The sequence below is a fragment of the Plecotus auritus genome, assembly GCF_963455305.1.
Source record: "Plecotus auritus genome assembly, chromosome: 1".
Lineage (NCBI taxonomy): Eukaryota > Metazoa > Chordata > Mammalia > Chiroptera > Vespertilionidae > Plecotus > Plecotus auritus.
The window spans coordinates 177,850,962-177,871,228 of record NC_137770.1 but is presented as its reverse complement, the minus strand read 5'-3'; the positions used below and the strand labels follow the sequence as shown (position 1 = coordinate 177,871,228).

Here is a 20,267-nt window from a genome sequence, read left to right as displayed (position 1 = left end):
TCTGGGTTCTCTTGATGATTGTGATAGGGCTGTGCAGATGGGCTTCCAGACTCTGGGTCTTGAGTGAAAGGAGGTAACCAAGTCCACACATCTGACCATTAATCTCATCTGAATAGTGTTTGGCCTCCACTGTAGTGCTCCCACCTACTTTTATTCTTTGTCCCACTAATATTGGTTTATGGTTTATCTTCTTATGCAATGGCCCGTTTCATGAAAACTGCTAGGTATTTGACAGATAAATAGAATGTAATGTACTTCAATAAAATTGTTACTTTAGAAACTTCAGAGAAAATGTATTGAGGTTACTTATGCAATAATCATTTGCTATCAGAATTAGGCAGTCAGGTATCTAAGAATCTAAGAATATAATTATGAAATACCAGAGGCCTGATGCACGATATTTGTGCAAGGGGGTTGGCCACCACCCACTGTGGCGGCCGCCTCTGCCTTGGCCCCTGCCACTGTGGCTTCATCCAGAAGGTTGTCGGAAGGACATCTGGAAGGATATCTGGTCCAATTAGCATATTATAGATAGGCTTGCTCTCACTTTAACTTCTGATTGATTTTCTAATGATTCTGTCAAAATGACTTTCTAATCTTAGAGCAGCTTGTGTGATTTATAAAGCAACAAAGGGTTAATTCAGAGTTGAATTTTTGTTTATTTATTATTTCAGGAGAACCTAAGTCATTGTATTAGAGCAATTAGTTAAACCATCAACATGAAATTCTTTTTCTTCAAACTGGAAATTGTCTTCATTTTGATTGAACTTTTTGTAGCTGGCTAAAAATGAGTGCAAACTATATGCATTTACAGTTACATTTTTTTACAAGAAGATTAATAAACAAATATGGAAATTCTTTTTAAAAATATATTTTTATTGATATTAGAGAGAGGAAAGGAGAGGGAAAGAGAAACAGCAATGAAAGAGAAACTTTGATTAGCTGCCTACTGCATGCCCCTTACTGGGGATCGGTGCCGAAGCCTGGGCATGTGCCCTGACTAGGAATCAAATCAGCAACCTCTTGGTGCACAGGCCAATGCTCAACTAACTGAGCCACACAGGCCAGGGCAAATGGGAAATTCTTGATTCTAGAGTCAGGATTTTCATTGCTAGAGGCCAGCAGGACACCGGGTCCATGGGCCCCTTACAGGCTTATCAGGATACCAACAATCTGGAGTCCCATTTTTATATGTTGAGTTCAGCTGTCTCCTTCCCCACCAATGTCAATGTATACAGAGAGCCAGTGTACAAAAAACACCCACCCTCAACCTCTCCACACACCCCATGGAGGAGGACTGTGCCACTGACATGCCTACCTACATTCCGCTCTCCACTTGCTCCCCGAAACCTGGGCGGTAGGAACGATGAAGCTGGATGTAGGCCTTTGTGCAACCAGCAGAATATTATCCTCACTATTGTGACATGGGCATTTAGAACCATCATCTTTTTCTCTGGGTCTCACATCATCAGCACCAAAATAAAAACATTGGAGCACCCAGCCACATGGACCCAAAGGGACATTCTACAGCTGCCTGGATCCTCAATACCTCCTTCAGCCTCTTACAAAACGATTGTACTATCCCCTGCATTTTCATGGCACTTCATAGTTGAGAAATCTCTCTAATTAGCATCATCCCAACTAAGCTTTCTGAAGCTATAATGGGTTAGTAGAATAATTTTTAAAAATAAAGGGTGCAATGGGCTCAGAGAGGTTGAGTAAGTTACAGGAGGTCACAGAGAAGTGGGAGATCACTTGTCCTAGTCTGCAGTCCTTTCCACAATACCAAACAAATTATAGACACAGAAACAAATATACTTTTGGAGAAAGCTTAAACTCCTTACAGGAATAAGTTTTCCATTACACATTTAGAGATAAAGCCAAAATGCAAATCTTTCCCTGATTGTGGGGAAGCATTAACAATGTACCGTAGGATTTCACATATTTAAAAATATTAAACTAATTCCAGCGTTATCAGCTTGATTTAAGACATGGTAGTTAATAGAAAAGTTCTAGATAGAAAATAATTTTTGCAAAAATGTACATCTGTATATATGCACACATTTAGAAAACACATTGCTGTTGATGTTTGTGCCATTTCTAGTTATCATTTTACATGTCCACGCCTGCTTCATCCATATACTTTAACCCACCATATTACTTTTTAGTTATGTATGACTCATTTTCAGTTAATGAGAAATAATTAAGGTAATAATTAATATGTTTTAACCAATGAAGCACTTTCATGAGTAAAAATTCCAGATTTTTAAAATATGTTTCTAGGAATAGCTCAGTTTTCACATTTAATATCTGAACTTCACATCCTTCTCAGGTAGCACGAAATTGCTTTTATTTTAAAGAACAATCATATATTCAGTGCAAAGGGTATACAATCAATAAATACACTCCCCTGTATCATATAAAATGTGTGTGCCACAGTTCCCTAAGAAATTTCCTGCATTTAGACATCCTGGTCCGTATTCGCTTAAAAGTCTGAGTGTACCCTTTCCCCGGCACGTTTTACCTTGGGGCTTTGGTACATTTCATAGGAAGGAAAATACAGGCAGTGGAAGTAGAGGCAGAAGTAGAAGACTTCAAGCACAAGAGCCCATCAAGTGTACGCTGGGGGCAAGTAAAATGAGGACCCCTTCCACTGGGCTTCAGTGACTAAGGGTGGCAAAGGTACAAAAAGTGCAAGAAGTCAAAGAAATCCTTTTCCTCAATGGGAAAGACGACACCTTGCAACGTGAATGGAGTGATTAAGAAGAAATGTTTATTGGATTCAATTACTCATCTAACTTTCACTTGGATTTCAAATATTTGCCTGAAAAATGACTTCACATCATTTGTATGGCCTCAAAATGTCAGGACGGTGCGGATACTGAAACACAAAATAAAAGATATTCATTATTTTAATATTTATGTAGTTCACACTCTTCCATGTAAGAGTCCAAGGGGCATTTGTTGTGTCTCAGTGAACAGGTGTCTGTGTTTCCTGCCACTCCCTTCCTGTCCCTATGCATTCAAGTCAACGACAGTTCACCTTGTCGGGTTTGGTCTTGTGTTTTCTCCAACCTTAAACTCAAACTTGAACTTGGTTGTCATTTAGGCTTTATTATGCATTAGGATTCTCAAAAAACATTTTTAGAGTCTACATGCCTGGCTTAATAATGAATTGAAAACAACAATGGGTAATGAGTTCTTGCTATTTGTCACGTACTCCATAGATGTTCCTTGTGCATTTTATCACTTAAACTCAACAATGCTATGAGGCAGGCTTTAAAGACTAGAGATTAAAAATTCTGAGGCTTAGAGATATTGTAACTTGCTCTAGGTTACACATCTAGTGCAAATTGCTGGGATTTAAACCCTAATACAAAATTGCACCAATTACAAGATGACTGGTATCTTGCCTGAAGGAAGCAATGATGTAACAGGAAATGATGAAGATTTAATAGAGCTCTGATAAAGTGGTGCTTAAGGAGCATTAGTAAGGAGATAAAGCTGATTTGTATTTAGAGAGACTCCATTCTTGGGAAGATCAGACAAATAACATTTACACTACAATTCATGTTCTGTCTCAAAATCATCTTCTGATAAATAAATACTTTTAGAAAAGGTCTTCATGCCTTTAAAAATTATTTATATTACATATTATATTACATTAATATTTAATATAACATTTATATTAAATGTTCCATTATATTAAAGCAATCCCAATGTAGCTCCATCTACTCCTATATATAATTTACATTACATTAATATCAACTTTTTAGCTGGCCAGGCAGAGGCTGCAGTGACTCCATGTTATGCTTATGACTGTGGGACTCTGATTCTTTTTCTTAGCAAGGGTGAGTGTTCTTTTGTATATAAAGACTAGAGGCCTGGTGCATGAAATCGTGCACTGGTGGGGTCTAGCCGGACCGCCCTTGATGGCCCCCATTGTGGGTGGGGCTGGCCGGGGCGAGGGGCCACAGGCATTCTGGTAGTTCTGCTGTTCAGTCGATTTGCATATTACCCTTTTATTATATAGGACATATCATTTAGATTCACTGTAACCAACATATGTAATTTCATTTCAGCAGAACTGGAAAGCAAAACAACTGTTTCTAGCTTCTCACAATATGATCTTTAAATGTTCTACATGCAAAGACTGAACTAGTGATGGAAAACCAAGGCACTCCAATGTTTTTCTCATACTTTCACCTCTTTTCTCTGTTAACCAACCTTCCCCCACACCACCACCACCATAAAAGGAAACTTAAAAACTACCTCTTTCCAGCGCGAAGCAGGTCAAATGCTTCATTTATTTTTTCAAAAGGTAAAACATGGGTTATTAATGGATCCAGTGAAAACTTCTTAGCCATAAACTCAGTCACAAGTCTGGGGACAGAATCTTTACTCTTAAAGCCTGAAAAGAACGTGACATCATTGTCAGATGCAGTCAGGGGTAAGAGAACTGGAGAGGAGACTTTCTGAATGGAATTAAAATGGAAGTTCTACTGCTACTCACTTCTACTCAGACTACTATTACTGAGGTCAATGAGAGACTGAGTGCTTCCATATACTCTTGCAGCTTCAATAGCCTCCTTTTTTTTTTTTGTGACTTAAAAAAATCTGACTAGCTAGACTAGGGTCCTTGGTTATTAGCTCTCTCACAGAGACATTATTGTATGCATGGTTATTCCCAAAGTCAAGGAGCAAAATGTGCAACTGTCTAGATTTGGGCAATGAGAGTAAACATGAATTATTGCTATGGATTTCCTGCATTCTACTAGGTATATTCCATGCCTTGTGTAGTCACATGTATAAAGAGAAGTGGTGCTGAAAGACCCTAGTTTATGGGGACACCAGAAAAGCCTGTCTTGGGAATGTGTGTATTAGTTCTACTTCTAGTTAATTTGGAGCATATAGATACAAATGACTTAATTTATTTTAACCACGTTGGTTTTTAAAAACTCACCTTGGCACTTGATAAAGGGAAGAAATCCTACATAATAAAAGCCTAATATGAAAGTGTCCGTTTGTCTGGTGACTGGTCAACTGTTCAACCAATCAAAGCGTAATATGCTAATGATATTCTAAGGCCGCTCAATGCTCACTATGACAAACACTGACCACCAGGGGGCAGACAGTCGACTGGTTGACCAGTCGCTATGACATGCACTGACCACCAGGGGGTAGTCGCTCTGACTGGTATGGTTAGCTTGCTGCTGGGGTCTGATCGGAACTGAGCAAGACAGGACAAACATGCCCTGGAGCCCTCCTGCGGTCGGTTCCCAGCTGGCCAACCTCCCGTGTCCCTCCCCAGCCGGTGATCATCTGGACTGGGTGAGACAGCTGGACATGCCCTGGAGCTCTGCTGTGGGTGGTCTCTCCCTGGCCCCAACTGTGCACTGGTGGGGTCCCTTGGCCTGGCCTGCACCCTCTCGCAATCCGGGCCCCTCGGGGGATGTCGGAGATGTCTGAGAGCCAGTTTCAGCCCAATCCCGCAGGCCACTCCCCTTGGGAGGGCGCCAGACAGGGCTCATGGCTGGTGAGCGCTGCTACTGCTTCTGCTGCTGCTTCTGCTGCTGCTGCTGCTGCTGCTGCTGCGGCACAAGCCTCTCCTGATTGGACTGATTGGGCGCAGTGGGGCCGGGAGCCGCAGGTAGGAGCTGCAGGCAGCTTTGGACTGCAGGTTTCGGCCTGATCCCTGCAGGCCACCCAGAAGGAACTCACCCATGCACAAACTCGTGCACCAGGCCTCTAATCAAATGATAAAGGTTAATAAAAATTCATCCCTCAAGCCTAAATACATACCACCAAAAACTGCTCCTTTCCAGGTACGCCCACTCAATAGCAGCATGGGGTTAATGGAGAGATTCTGGGAATCCGGAGATACTCCTACAATGACACTTACACCATATGCCTCTTGACAGCTTGCCAAGGCAGCCTCCTGGAATAAAATTAATATTTGGCATCATGAGTCCTCACTCATGATACACGGAATCACGTAATATTGATTTAGCTAGATTGCAAACATGTGGAGGGAAGAGATTATGTTTATGGCTTCTTCTATCCCTATACGCCCAGAATAGTGTTTTAGAAAATGCCCATGAAACACTTTTTGAATGAGACAATGGATGAATGAATTTGTGTACACTTAATTCTTCCTTAATAATGTAATGAAGAGGCAAACATCATTACAAACATATCTACTTAAAGTCTGATTCCGCAAATACAAGTAATGCTTTGTCATCACATGACTCTAAGGCAAAAAATGAGTTGGTTTACTCATTTTTATTTGTTTATCAAATAGATATTTTGAACTCAGTACTTTAAACCAGGTGTTTTGATGGTGCACAAGATATAAGGTCAATGATATCATCACAATTTGTCTCTTGTCCACTTGATGATCTCCCTTTTTCATGATTCCCTACATTACTGTTCATTTCTAATATGGACACTTTTTCTGATTTCTGTATTTTTTTCCAACTTTGTTGAGGTATAATTGCCAAATAAAAATTGTATAAATGTAGGTTATACAATGTTATTTTTAGGGTCTACAATATGATGATTTAATATACATATGCAACGTGAAATCATTATCATATTCTAATTGACACATCCATTACCTCACATGGTTACCATTTTCTTTTCTATAGTAAGAACACTTAAGATCTAGTCCCTTTGCAAACTTGAAGATTAGAACACAATATTACTGACTATAATCACTATCCTGTACATTGCATCCTGACTTTACCCATCTTATAACTGAAAGTTTGTACCCTTTTACCAACATTTCCTACCCAACCCCAGCCCTGGCAACCACCGTTGTACTCAGTGGTTCTAAGACTTGAACTTTATTCCACATATAAAGGAGATCATAAAGTATTTGTCTGTCTGTGTGTGGCTTATTTTACTTAGCATAATGTCCCCAGATTTACTTATGTTGTTGCAAATGGCAGGATTTTCCTCTTTTTATGGCTGAATAATAAGCCACCATATACATATCACCATTTCTTTATTCATTCATCAGTTGACGGACACTGAGGTTGTTATCACATTTTAGCTATTGTGAATACGCTGCAGTAAACATAGGGGTGCAGATACCTATTCGAGGTAGTGATTTCATTTTCTTGGGGTATATACCTAGAAGTGGGGTTACTAGATCATATGGTAGTTTTATTTTTAATTTTCTAAGGACCCTCTATTCTGCTTTTCAGAATGCTGAACCACATTACATTCCGACTAAGAGTGCACAAGGGTTGCCTTGTCTCCACACCCCTGCCAACACCATTTCTTTACCCTTTGATAGCAGCCATCCTAACAGGTGTGGTGCGGTATTGACTCTGTAATTGTGATTTGCACTGCCCTGATGATTAATGATGGAGAGCACTTTTTAACAGACACGCTGGACTGAAATGAACATGTTTTAAATGGGCTTTTACCTCCCAAAAATGTATATTGGTTTTACTTTAAACTATACCTATAATTCTGGAACTCCAGAAGAAAGCCTTCCTCTTCCAGTCAGAGTTTTAAACATGTTGTAGTAGGACACTTTTTCAGCATCCCCCAGCAATACATACTGATTAGTCCTTTGATTTTGGAGTATGACATCTGGAAAACCAGGTGACTTTGGGACATGAGGTTACCAGACATTTGGTGCCTTCAAATAAGGTAACAATCAATCCACGTGAGGACTTGGAAGGCATTTAGCTGGAGAGGTCTTCCTCGTGGTAATTGGTCATGTGTGTAAGTATTTGAAAGTAATATTCTGCATGCTGTAGAGATGATGGACGCACTGCTTCACCGAGAACATTATTTCCCATCAGTAACACCAGATGACATTTATTAGGAGCTTTCCACTGGACAAGTGGCACTGGGCTAGTATTTTACGTGCATTGTCTCATGTAATCCATCGCTATGAGATACGTATTTCTTAAACTTTTTGGTGAAAAAAATCGGTTGACTTTTAAAAGTATTCAGTCTAACACATAGATTTGGTGCTTAATATGTGTGCCAGGCATGGTGCTGTATGCTGTGGTAAAATGGGGCATGTTTTATGTTAATAAAATGATACTTGTCTTAAATTGCTCACTATTTCTTTTGAGCAAATTGTGGTTTATGAAAAAATTCAGAAGTCATTAAAACATAAAAATTATTAAACCATTTTGTTTAAAAAATGTGAGGAGAAATTGGAAAATAAAATTTTTCAATTTGAGAACAGCATTAGTGTTATTTATATTTACTTGATTTGAATATTATAACTAAAAATTAACAAAGTAAATTTTAAATGGCCTAATACTCTAAAAGGGAAATATTACTTGAGCTAGGATGGCATAACTGATGGAATGAAACATTTCTTATAATAATAAATAATCCAGGCATTAAATAGGAGGTGAAAAAAATCACTATTCATAGTTTGAAAAATATTCTGTATGTATAATATTTATATTCTGCTGCCTAAAAACACACTCCAGAATGCAGAAACACGTATTTCAAAGCATTTGATGGTATGTACATACCATGGTGTCAAGCCGACCAATGACTTCAAATGAAAAATCCACACCTCCACCGCTCATTTCCTTCAGCACCTCGTGGATGGGTTTCGTGAAGTCCTGTGGGCTGATGCACTCAGTGGCACCCACTTGCTTTGCCTTCTCAAATTTGTCTTTGTTGATGTCCACCCCAATGATCCTGGCTGCGCCAGCCACTTTACAGCCCATGACAACAGACAGGCCGACTCCTCCAAGGCCAAATACTGCACAGGTGGAGCCTGGGGTCACCTGTGTTTCAGAAAATGCAAAAATGAATTAAGTAATGATTGTTGGAAAGTGCCTAAACTGTATAAAGTGTCCTGTCTTATCCACTGTCAGGACTATTCACACTCTTAGGTCCAACCTGCTGTCAAAACCTGTTTTGGCTCCAGTTGCTTCGTATTTAAATTGAGGGATTTGAACTAGATCAGTGGTTCTCAAACTTTGCCAGACATTAGACCTTCCTGGGGAGCTTTAAAACCTCTCAATGGCCAGGTCACAGCCCATAACAATTACATCAGAATCTCTGCAGGTGGGGCCGGTTCCCACGTGATTCCAATGGAAAGAAAGCCCAGTCTGGGAGCCAGTGGATTGGATGATCTCTGAGCTCTAAATGCCAATGACTCGCATCTTGAAGAGAATCCAGTGGCTGAAGTCCATTGACAGGCTTCCGTAAATTGTACATACACAGAAGCAATTTTGGGAAAGAAAATAAGTGGGAAAGGTTATTCCAGGAGACCACAAATAATCTAATCAAACTCTCAGTGATTAACCCCTTGTTTCATTAGCTTTAGTAGTCATGGCCAGTACAATGAGAACAGAAATTAGCTGTAAGGCAGAGAAGAGTTATTCTCAGCTTCAAGTCAAACCTAACAACCGGGGAAATGTAACTGGAAACTTTAATACAGCTTGAGACCAATGTGATCTTAGTGGGTCTTTATCTTTGCTTTTTAAAATACACTAATGAAAAATAATGCAATAAAAGTTGGCCTACATTTTAATAATGGATGAAATTCATTTTCATGAATGTGCTTGTCTTCTGCTCTGTGTGTAGGCTCAGTTAGACCACCTGCTCAAATAGACGAGGCAATTGCACAAGGGACTTAGTGCTAGAGTCACAGAAATTTGAAAAACATGTGCTCTCAGTTGTTGACATTGGCTAGGGACTGTTCAATGCACCCAGTCAGCTATAGGAGTCAGCCTTCAGTGTGGGTAAAATATTCCTTCTGTCCCAAGTAATCAAGCATTCTCTGGGGTACAACATTAATTTTTACTTTACTTAGAGAAATATGAGACTTGTGACTGTGATTTTAAAATGCAGGTAATTATATATTACTAGAGGCCCAGTGCACAGATTTGTGCACATTGAAAGGAAATTAATGAGAAGGTGGCTGGTGGGGCAGGAGTGGGCGAGAAGGTTCGGACATACCCTGGAGCCAACCTCCTATGGTCCCTCTCTGCCAGCCACATGTGGGGTGGTGCTGGGGCTCGAAGGGCATCTGCAGAGTGAGCACGGTCTCTCTGGCAGGTAGGGTCCCTCAGCCTGGCCTGCGGGGATCGGGCTGAAACTGGCAGTCCAACCTCCCCTGAAGGGTCCCAGAGTGCAAGAGGGCACTCTGCAAAGTTGCTGTCACTCGGCAGCTGCTGTGTTGTGTCTGCCCTCTGGTGGTCATTGCGCGTCATAGCTACCAGTCAGAAGGTCGAATGGTTGGACAGTTGCTTATGCTTTTATATATAGACTAGAGGCCCAGTGCACGACATGCATGCTCTCGGGAGGCAGGGTCCCTCAGCCTGGCCTGCGCCCTTTCTCAGTCAGCAACCCGGGCATGTGCCGTCAGCCTGGCTTATGGCTCAGCGGTGCTCCAGGGGGTGTGTGTCCCTCAGCCCAGCCTGCACCCTCTCCAATCTGGGACCTCTCGAGGGATGTCTGACTGCCCATTTAGGCCTGATCCCACGGGTCGGGCCTAAACCAGCAGTTGGACATCCCTCTCACAATCCGGGACTGCTGGCTGGCAACCGCTCGCCTGCCTGCCTGCCTTATTGCCCCTAACCACTCCCGTGCCTGCCTGATCGATGCCTAACTGCTCCCCTGCTGGCCCGATTGCCCCTAACTGCCCTCTCTGCCGGCCTGGTCCCCCCCAAGTGCCCTCCCCTGTAGGCCTGGTCACCTGTAACTGCCCTCCCTCTCAGGCCTGGTCACCTCCAACTGCCCTCCCCTGCAGGCCTGGTCACCTCCAACTGCCCTCCTCTGCTGGCCTGGTCACCCCTAACTGCCCTACCCTACTGGCCCAGTCGCCTCCAACTGCCCTCCTCTGCTGGCCCAGTCACCCCTAACTGCCCTCCCTTGCAGGCCTGATCCCTCCCAACTGCCCTCCCCTGCCAGCCTGATCGCCCACAGCTACCCTTCCCTGCCAGCCATCTTGTGTCCACATGGGGGCGGCCATCTTGTGTGTTGGAGTGATGGTCAATTTGCATATCATCTCTTTATTATATAGGATGGTTTAAGATGCAGTAGGAGAAAGACGTGCTAGTTGCACCATAAGATTTTGGGCAAGTAGCATTATGGATCTGGGCCTACTAGATTTCCAACCTTTTGTGAAGAGGGGCCTTTAAACAATTTCTCCTTCAAATCTACCACCTCTGAAGTGTGTGTGTGTGTGTGTGTGTGTGTGTGTGTGTGTGTGTGTGTGTTTATGGCAGTGGAGGAGATGAAGCAGTGCGATCCCCTAATGAGTGCAATAAATGCATAATGCATAATGAATCACCGTAGCTTCCTTGCTTTCCTCATAGGGTTCCACAGGGAAGGTATGTTGGTGATTCTTGGTCTGGAGGGGTATCAGGTAAGGCTTTGGAATCTACAGCTGATCCTAATTCTGGAAGTAGAGGGCCCATGGACTAGATGCTCCTCAAAGGCAACTCTTTCATTTCATTTCCTTTTGCTGCCTCAGGACCTAGAGGGACCTACTGTACCTGGTGCATGTTTGTGCTGACTCACTGTAGAATGAATGACTGAATAGGGTCCTAGCTCTAAAATTTAGTAATCCCATAAAGAACAAATATAGAAAAACAATGATTGAAAATGGCACCTTTACTTTTTTCTTCACTAGTTATCAACAGCTTTTTCACTTTTTATAAACAGATTAAATTTCTAACTTATGCTCTTAATTTTTTCTGAGGGCATTTTCTACTCATAATCGACACTATATTCTATGGAGTATATCAATGTTATTGTGGTAGTGGGAAGGGGGGAAATCTACCAGTAAATCTATGAAGAATGACCTCTGACTCTTGTGAGAAATCACTTTCCTTTTTGTTTCTGACAGCCCGAGTGCGACTGGTTTATCATCTGTTGTCATTCCTACCTTGGCAACTTTCACTGCAGACCCATAGCCAGTTGTGAATCCACAGCCAATGAGACAGACTTTCTCTAGTGGTGAGGCCGCATCAATTTTGGCCACTGAGATCTCGTCCACCACTGTGTACTGGGTGAAGGTGCTGGTGCTCAGGAAGTGGTTGATGGGCTTCCCTCTGCAGGTGAACCTGCTGGTACCATCCTGCATGGTCCCGCGAGGCATGCTCAGACTGGCCAGTGCAACACACAGACACACAAGGGCATGAGACACGTGCATAACAGTGTGTAAATTCATTGGCTGTGTAAGGAGAGTAAGGGAAACTTACTCATTTTTCACGCAGAAGTTGCCTTCTGGATGTTTACAAACATTGCATTTTCCACACTGGGGAGTAAAGAGTGGGATGACTTTATCACCTGGAGGGGGATAAAGCAAATTCTTATTAAATTTCTACCCAGGAATGAATAGAGCAAGCACTTAAAGCTTACGGGTATGTATTAGAGGCAGTCGTCTTTGACTAGTCTCTCAGAAACAGGATCCAGCCACCATGATGCCGTTGGTCATTGCCTGGCAGCATTGTTACTGGTTTGGGTTTGTATGTGCCTGAAGATTGCCAAAGAGGACATGTGACTGTGGGAAAAGACATGGATTTTAAAGTATTTCCACTGCATTAATGGTTATCTTTTATTCCGTGCCCTTTCTCTTGGTGATTTTGCATATCACTTAACTTAATAATTAAATCTCAAATGTACTCAAGGTAAGTATACATATAAATTTTAGTTATGAGAGGCTGCCATGGGATCACTAGATGTTAGGGACAGCTAGTATTTTGTAATAGTTTAGGATACAGTAAAAATGAGAATTTTGACAACCATTCATGGCTTTTCAAAATGACTGCTTATGCCCTGGCTGGTTTAGCTCAATGGATATAGTGTCGACATGTGGACTAAAGGGTCCCAGGATCAGGCACATGCCCTGGTTGCTGACTCAATCCCCAGTGGGGAGCATGCAGGAGGCAGCCAATCAATCATTGATGTTTCTATCTCTCTCTCCTTCTTCCTTCCTTTCTGAAATTAATAAAAATATATTTAAAAAATTAAGAAGACACAAAGTGACTGCTTATTTTTACTATAAAATGAGTTTCTATTTTTTTAATTTTAGTTTTCTTAAAGGAAAAATAATAAGAATGTGACAAAAAAGAATTAAAGAAATTACTTTGAAAATCTCAACCCTCAACAATGAGTTAGGCACTTTCTTTTAGAATTAGAACTGATTTTTAAATGTTTTTAACTGATAACTTAATTTGTGAATTATTTATTTTGACTGCTATGGTGGAGGGAGCCAGGGTGAAAGTAAAAGTGTCATTTATTGTTAATTTATTTCTAAGTAAAGGAAATACTAAGAGCTGAAACTCAAACCATCATATATTTTAATATTTTCTCTCAACAATTTAAATATGAATTTGGCAATGGGGGAGGTCAAATCTACTGGCTACAGTTATTATTATTTTTTTTTTTAGAATTCAACATTATTTTTATTTTCAACTAGCTATTCTACATATCCACAAAACCCACAAAAAATGTTAGGCCATAACATTTAATAGATAAACTTTATATGGAGATTATAGCATGAACATTTTATATTTATTCACTCTTTACCTCTAAAAATATTTATGTACTAGAGGCCCAGTGCACAAAATTCGTGCACAGGGCTGGGGTGTTCCTCAGACCAGCCTGCACCCTCTCCAATCTGGGACCCCTGGGGGGATGTCCGACTGCTGGTTTAGGCCTGATCCTGCAGTCGGACATCCCTCTCACAATCCGGGACTGCTTGCTCCTAAATGCTCGCCTGCCTGCCTGCCTGATTGCCCCCTAACCACTCTCCTGCCAGCCTGATTGATGCCTAACTTCTCCCCTGCCAGCCTGATCACCCCCAACTTCCCTCCCCTGCTGGCCATCTTGTGGTGGCCATCTTGTGATGGCCATCTTGTGATGATATTAGGGTGTTGCTCCAGGGCGTGAGTACCACCTAGGCTTTTATTAGTATAGATATTAATTAAGACAAAATAAATGTTAAGGATAAACTAGTACCCTGTAACCAGTCATATTTAGCCATTGTTAAATGTAGTAAAACAGATATTATTTATTGCAGGGCCTTCTGCCAGTTCTCTCCCTTCCTTCTAACTAGTCTGTTTCATTCATTCTGTGCTCAAGAAGGGAGGCCATACTGGAAGGGAAAACCAGTGCATGGGTTCCACTTCCCACCTAGAGGAGATCATGTTGATTCAGTCAGTGCCTCAGGGTCCCCATCCTGGGAAGTCATCACTGAACAGTTCCCATACACTGACCTACAGGCTCAGCACACAGACTTAGATGTTTTTCCTGTGTCCCATTTGTAGTTCTTTTTGGACCTGAGAGAAGACACTGCTCAGCAACACTGAAATAGAAGTTATTTGATTATGAACTCAGGCAGTGGGTCCCTTTTGATCCTCTTGTATCCCAAGGATCTAACCTGGTGCCTGACATATAGCAGGTACTCAACAAATTCTTGCTGAAGGAGAGAACACAGGAGTGCATGAATGCATACATGTCTGAGGCAGGAAGGGGGGCAGAAATGTAGGAAACCTCTGTTCAAGCCCTGGCTCTGCTGCTGCCCTAGGCAAGGTCTTGAATCTCTCATTGCTTCAGTTTTGTCATCCAGGCTGGGTGATCTTGGGGTCCTGAACAGTACCTTCTCCAAGTAGGAGTTCTATACCTGGCTTTACTGTAGTCACCCCTTCTCCAATGCTCTCCACAATGCCAGCTGCCTCGTGGCCTGCGATCACAGGAAGAGGTGTGATGAAGTTTCCACTAACCACATGGTCATCTGACCGACAGACTCCTGTGGCCACCATCTACAGGGTAAAGGGAAGATAATTAGGTTCAGAAAAATTGTGACCTTCAGATGGACTTCACATGCCCAACTTTCTAAAGTTGGACTTCTGAAGAGTTTTCAAGGATTTTGCTAATAATCTCTACTTTTCCCAAATATACAAGATCCCGTTTCTCAAGATTACTCAGTTAAAAACCCTCCTATACTTTCCTCCCTTGCCTTAGGCAAACCAGAGTAATCTATGAAATAATTATTTTTCAAATATTTAAGTCTTATGTAATAAATAAGAATGCATCCTTTTTTATAGAAGTAGAAACTACAGATTAGCTCCAAGAAAATTAAGTCAGTTAAGTTCCACTGTGTAATGCTAATTGATTTTGAAATCTTGATATATATATATATATTCTTTTGCACTTTTTCATGTATAAACACATCATTTTTAAAATTTTATTCTTGTGAAAGAATTTTAATCTAAAATGGAACCGAAGGATATAAAGACAGAAATCTCATGTATGTGCCATCAGGAAAGCAAAACACAAGGACTGAGAAATCAATTTTTTGTAAATGCCAGATTTACAGAAAACTGATAATATTAGAACTTGCCTGTATAATAAAGAGTTGGTCAGGAGTTGCCTCATATCAACCTTTGGGAAATTTTGAACTAAAATGACTCTGGTAGGATTCATCTCATAAAATAAGCTGAATTGAGCTTTGTTTGTATGACTGGATTGTTTTTTTTCTCCACGAGAAATTTCCAACACTTGTGTCCATTTGTTTTTGTTTCAAAGATGAAAAAAATGTTTAATGAAATCAAAACAAAAGAATACATGGCTGCAATATTATCATCAGATTAAGAAAAATTCAAGGCCCAAACTAATTAAATGAGACAAAAAAGAGTATTATGTAATAATAAAAAATACCATTATTTTAATATATATATCTATATAAGAAAGAGGTAATATGCAAATTGACCATCACTTCAACACACAAGATGGCCACCCTCATGTGGAAAGATGGCCTCCCCCATGTGGACACAAGATGGCCACGACAAGATGGCCGGCAGGGGAGGGCAGTTGTGGGTGATCAGGCCTGTAGGGGAGGGCAGTTAGGGGTGACCGGGCTGGCAGAGGAGGGCAGTTAGGGGTGACCAGGCCTGCAGGGGAGGGCAGTTGGGGAGGACCAGGCCTGCAGGGGTGGGCAGTTGAGGGGACCATGCCTGCAGGGGAGGGTAGTTGGGGGGGACCAGGCCTGCAGGGGAGGGCAGTTGGGGGCAACCAAGCCAGCAGGGGAGGGCAGTTAGGGGCAATCGGGCCAGCAGGGGAGAAGTTAGGCATCGATCAGACTGGCAGGGGAGTGTTTAGGGGGTGATCAGGCTGGCAGGCAGAAGTGGTTAGGGGCAATCAGGCAGGCAGGCAGGCAAGCGGTTGGGAGCCAGCAGTCCCAGATTGTGAGAGGGGTCCCAGATTGGAGAGGGTGCAGGCTAGTCTGAGGGACACCCATCCCTCATGCCCCATGCACGAATTTCATGCACTGGGCCTCTCTCTCTCTCTCTCTCTCTCTCTCTCTCTCTCTCTATATATATATATATATATATATATATATATATATATATATATATATATATACTATTACACATTTTAACAAACTATAACTAAACTCTCCCCTCTGTAAATTTCCTGCACATAAGTACAGCCTACCCCCAACCCTCCGTGGACTGGCCTATAGCTTGCTACAATTTGCATGATCCAAATAGCAACTACTCTTTTATTCTTGAATAAATTCATCTTTTTTACCGACTCAGTTTACCTCTTTATTGAGGTTGACATTAGGATTATACTGTACATACTGTCTGTTCTATTTTTAAAAGTTTAGCAATTTGTATTTTTATCTTTCCTTGACAAGAAATGTAATTCCACTGTTTGGATTACCTAGGGCACTTACCTAGGTTTCCTGGTTCTATCCTTGGTTGGGGCATGTACAGGAGGCAAGGCAACCGATTGATCTCTCTCTCTCTCTCTCTCTCTCTCTCTTTCTCTCTCCCCATTTTCCTCTCTCTCTAATCAATGAACAAACAAACAAACATATCCTTGCATGAGGATTAAAAATAAGTGCTTCTTAATAAACTTTTTATTTCCCTTTGTACTATTCTCTGAATTTTCTTATACCTAAAATTCAAAAGAAGTGAAAAAAGTGTCTCACCTTTATACGAACTTCATGAGCCTTAGGCGGTGCTACCTCCACCTCCTCAATGGAAAAGGGTTTCTTTATCTCCCATAGAACAGCTGCTTTGCATTTTATTATCTGGAAATTGAACAGAAAAATGATACACATGCTTATCCACTCTTTAAGTCAGTGATTGTGACTTTCATATTTTTATGTGCAACATCCATTTATTATTTGGAATCTAATAAATGTTATATAGAAATGGAAAACTTCTGATTTGCAAAGAGAATGAAAATACCTTTTAAAAAAGTGTAATAAAATAAGGAAATATAAATAGAACTAACTATAATGAAGCATTGAGATGAAATGGAATATGTTCTTTTAGGTCATTCTTACGTTGTTTCTTTTTCCAAGGGTTGTTTATTTGTGATATTTCCTAATGTAGTCAGTCCTGAAATTGGTTGTTTGCCCACAAATGTTGGCTTGTAATGAAGTTTTAAATCACAATTCTTTCACTGATAGAATCACTTGTCTGATCACATAAAAATCTCTTGCTCTCTTGCTTAATCCTCTGCTTAAGCCCCAAACAATCTGACTTTATGATTCCAGTGCATACTTGCCTCCCTGCATAGGTGAATTCTCTTTCTCTGTGCCTGTCCTCCTCCTCTGATTTTCTCTCCCCACTACTTCTGTGTGCTACTAGTTTGCATGACTCATTTGAAAGTGAGCTTTGGCAGCTCGGTTTTCTTCTCTAATTTATGTGTAGCTATTTTTTCCAGATTAGATGTGAGCCAAAAATCACAGAGGTCACAGCTGTACACACACACACACACACACTTACCCACATATTCACACATATATTTAAGAGTGGGATAACTGTGTGTTTGACTTTTTAATCCAGCGTAGTTTACCCGTAGATATTCTTTAAAATTAAAGTTGAACACTTATTTTTAGTACTTGAGAATGTAATATAAAACCTCTTTATTGTTACAAGCTTATACATTTGAGATCTTTTTTTCTAGATAGAAAATTATGTAATAATTTTAATTATGAATTTTAAATTCACAATTGTAAATATAATTTTAGAAGTCAATTGAAAATTAATTGACTTTTGCAAATTAATTTTCATTATTTATATGTCAAATTCTCCCACTTTGCCGAGTGTTTGTCATGATCAATATCACAATAAATATGAGAGTACTTAGAAATAATACAGTAATAGTACATAGGTCCTGATTATCAGGTGTTCATTTAATGGGCAGGCACACTGTGGTCAATGCTGAATGAGTTACAACTTGATCTTTAAAGCCCACAGGGCAGTATTATTAAGTTATTGGTCTATTTTACAGATGGCAAAGTTGAGGCTCAATTGACTTAATATCTGAGTAATTTTTGCAAAGTCACAAAGTTTGCTGCCCAGAGAATTAAGATCAATCCAACTTTATCTTTTCACCAACCTATGGTAGTAAAAGATTAACGAAAGTTTAAATAACATTAGTAGCAGTTACTAACATTTGTTGAATTATTTCTATGTACCAGGCAATATCCTAAGTGCTAAGGAGTATTAATTTATTACATTCTCACAACTGTCTTATGAAGCAGGTGTTATTATGATTGCTGTTTTGCATTTGAGGAAAATATAATGCAGGAAGAATAAACAGGTGAAGTGTTACCACAAAGCTGAAAGCTATGGATGTTGCCCCGGAGGGAGAAGAACTGATTGCTTAGCATTTACTGTTTTCATAAATACGTTTGGTTTACCCATTTGCTCTCTGAACTCATTATTTCTTTCAAGCAGAGTTTTGACAAACTTATTTTTAATTTTTCCTAACTTTCTTCATTTGGAATGTAATTTGCCATCACAAAGGTTAATCAGTAACAAATGAAAATAGAATTGAAATGAAAAAACTGACAATTAGTTCCCTTCAGATTTCCAACAAATCATATTGATATATAGGCCTGTTGTATAACACAGGGTGTGTAGAAATCTCAGAAACTTTCAATTGTGTTATCATAGAAAAATATTAGAGTGTGTGGTCCACTCCTAACACAACAAATATACTGGACATTTTTTGGAGCTGAGCTGTTAAACAATGTGAATTGATTATATTGAATGATCACATTTCTCTGCACTTGTAAGCACATTGAAGAGGTAAAAAGATCTATGGAAGACCTAGAACCAAATATCCCTGTTTTTACTAATAATAAGTGATTCAAACTATATCAGTATTAACTTTTGATAAAATCATGTTGACTTTTGTATGGAGAGGATATTTTTCTATAAGATTTCTATGGAAATTTTCTGGATTGAGCCATCATAGGACCCTTTAAAATTAGAATTTGCATGTTGATGTTGGCTTGCTTAACCTTGATGATTCTAATGCTTTGAGATCAATAAAACTTATGTCAGACTTAACTTTTCTCCTGTGTTCATAAAAACAAAAATATGATTACAAAAAATAATGTTTAAGTTATGGCTTCTTAATACAAAGTTAAATTATTGATTAAAAAATATTCCTAACTGTAGAATTTCAAATTATTCATGATTGGCTGTAACTACTGCCCATTTACTTAATATGCAAAATAAAGGCTTTAATAGGTACAGAAGCTACATATTCTTTTAAAGATATTTATCAACAGCCTATTTAAATTCTGATTCAATATACATTGCATAACAAGACATATATTCCATGTTATGTTTCAGTTTATATGGTTTCTAATTTAGATATAAATTTTAAATTATTCATCAAATGCTATTTCTTTTTGTGTATTATCTAATGAGAATATATTTTCAAAAGTAAAAAAAATGCTTACTTTTCCTGCTGTGCTCATGTTCTCTCTGCAGGCCACAAGGCGGATGGATTCTGGCAGACCCTTTCCTGCTCAATTACATGAAATGGATATGTTGCACAGATATTTTATTTGCTTGAGCAACACCCAGTTCCACACATGTGATCTGCTGTCTTTAAGACACACCCATAACTTTATTCTCAAACCATGTCGTATCAGAAAGAAAGGAGCACTAAGCCAGCCCTCAGACCTGGACTTTGTCTCTAATATGCCAATTACAGGTCACAGCTTTATTTCTTTAGTTAAATATTTCTCTACATATAAATTTAATGTCTCTCCCATGTTTTTCTGGATTCCACATTTATTCTCTCTCAGTCCCTTATTTCCCATTTTTGTGAGCTAAGCTGCAACTTCTAATCCTCATGCTGCAGTTAGAAAGAAGGAGCAGTAAGGAAGCAGCACAAGTGACATAGGACAGAGAGAAGTACAAGCCAGAGGAATTGTTTGCCCTAGCACCCTCCTCCTCTTTATGGCAGAGATGGCAGGCACCAGTCAGTCACAGAAAAGGGGC

The 20,267-nt window shown here is 40.1% G+C and overlaps 1 protein-coding gene across 4 annotated transcripts; it reads right to left on the bottom strand.

Annotated features, from left to right (window-relative positions):
• Nucleotides 1-2,329: 2,329 nt before the first annotated feature.
• On the bottom strand, nt 2,330-19,802 carry LOC308236936 (alcohol dehydrogenase E chain). 4 transcript variants are annotated; one of them, XM_080647161.1, is made up of 9 exons: nt 19,721-19,802; nt 16,943-17,044; nt 14,627-14,765; nt 12,201-12,288; nt 11,885-12,104; nt 8,511-8,771; nt 5,803-5,938; nt 4,273-4,411; nt 2,330-2,881 (listed from the first exon to the last, which is right to left on the bottom strand). In XM_080647161.1, the coding sequence occupies exons 1-9, from the start codon at nt 19,736-19,738 to the stop codon at nt 2,857-2,859; spliced, it is 1,128 nt and encodes a 375-aa protein (XP_080503287.1). In that variant the 5' UTR covers nt 19,739-19,802; the 3' UTR covers nt 2,330-2,856. The 4 variants fall into 4 exon arrangements, with proteins under 4 accessions (XP_080503287.1, XP_080503284.1, XP_080503285.1 ...); XM_080647158.1 differs by lacking the exon at nt 19,721-19,802 and adding an exon at nt 17,527-17,587; XM_080647159.1 differs by lacking the exon at nt 19,721-19,802 and adding an exon at nt 17,303-17,567.
• Between the last annotated feature and the right edge of the window lie 465 nt (nt 19,803-20,267).

Bases quoted from the DNA above. Each gene is read 5' to 3' on its own strand.
- LOC308236936 (XM_080647161.1), bottom strand. The intron at 4,412-5,802 runs GTATGTATTTAG...CGTTCTTTTCAG, and splicing joins GAAAGGAGCAGTTTTTGGTG to GCTTTAAGAGTAAAGATTCT. The intron at 2,882-4,272 runs GTAGTTTTTAAG...TTTGTGTTTCAG, and splicing joins CTGCTTCGCGCTGGAAAGAG to TATCCGCACCGTCCTGACAT.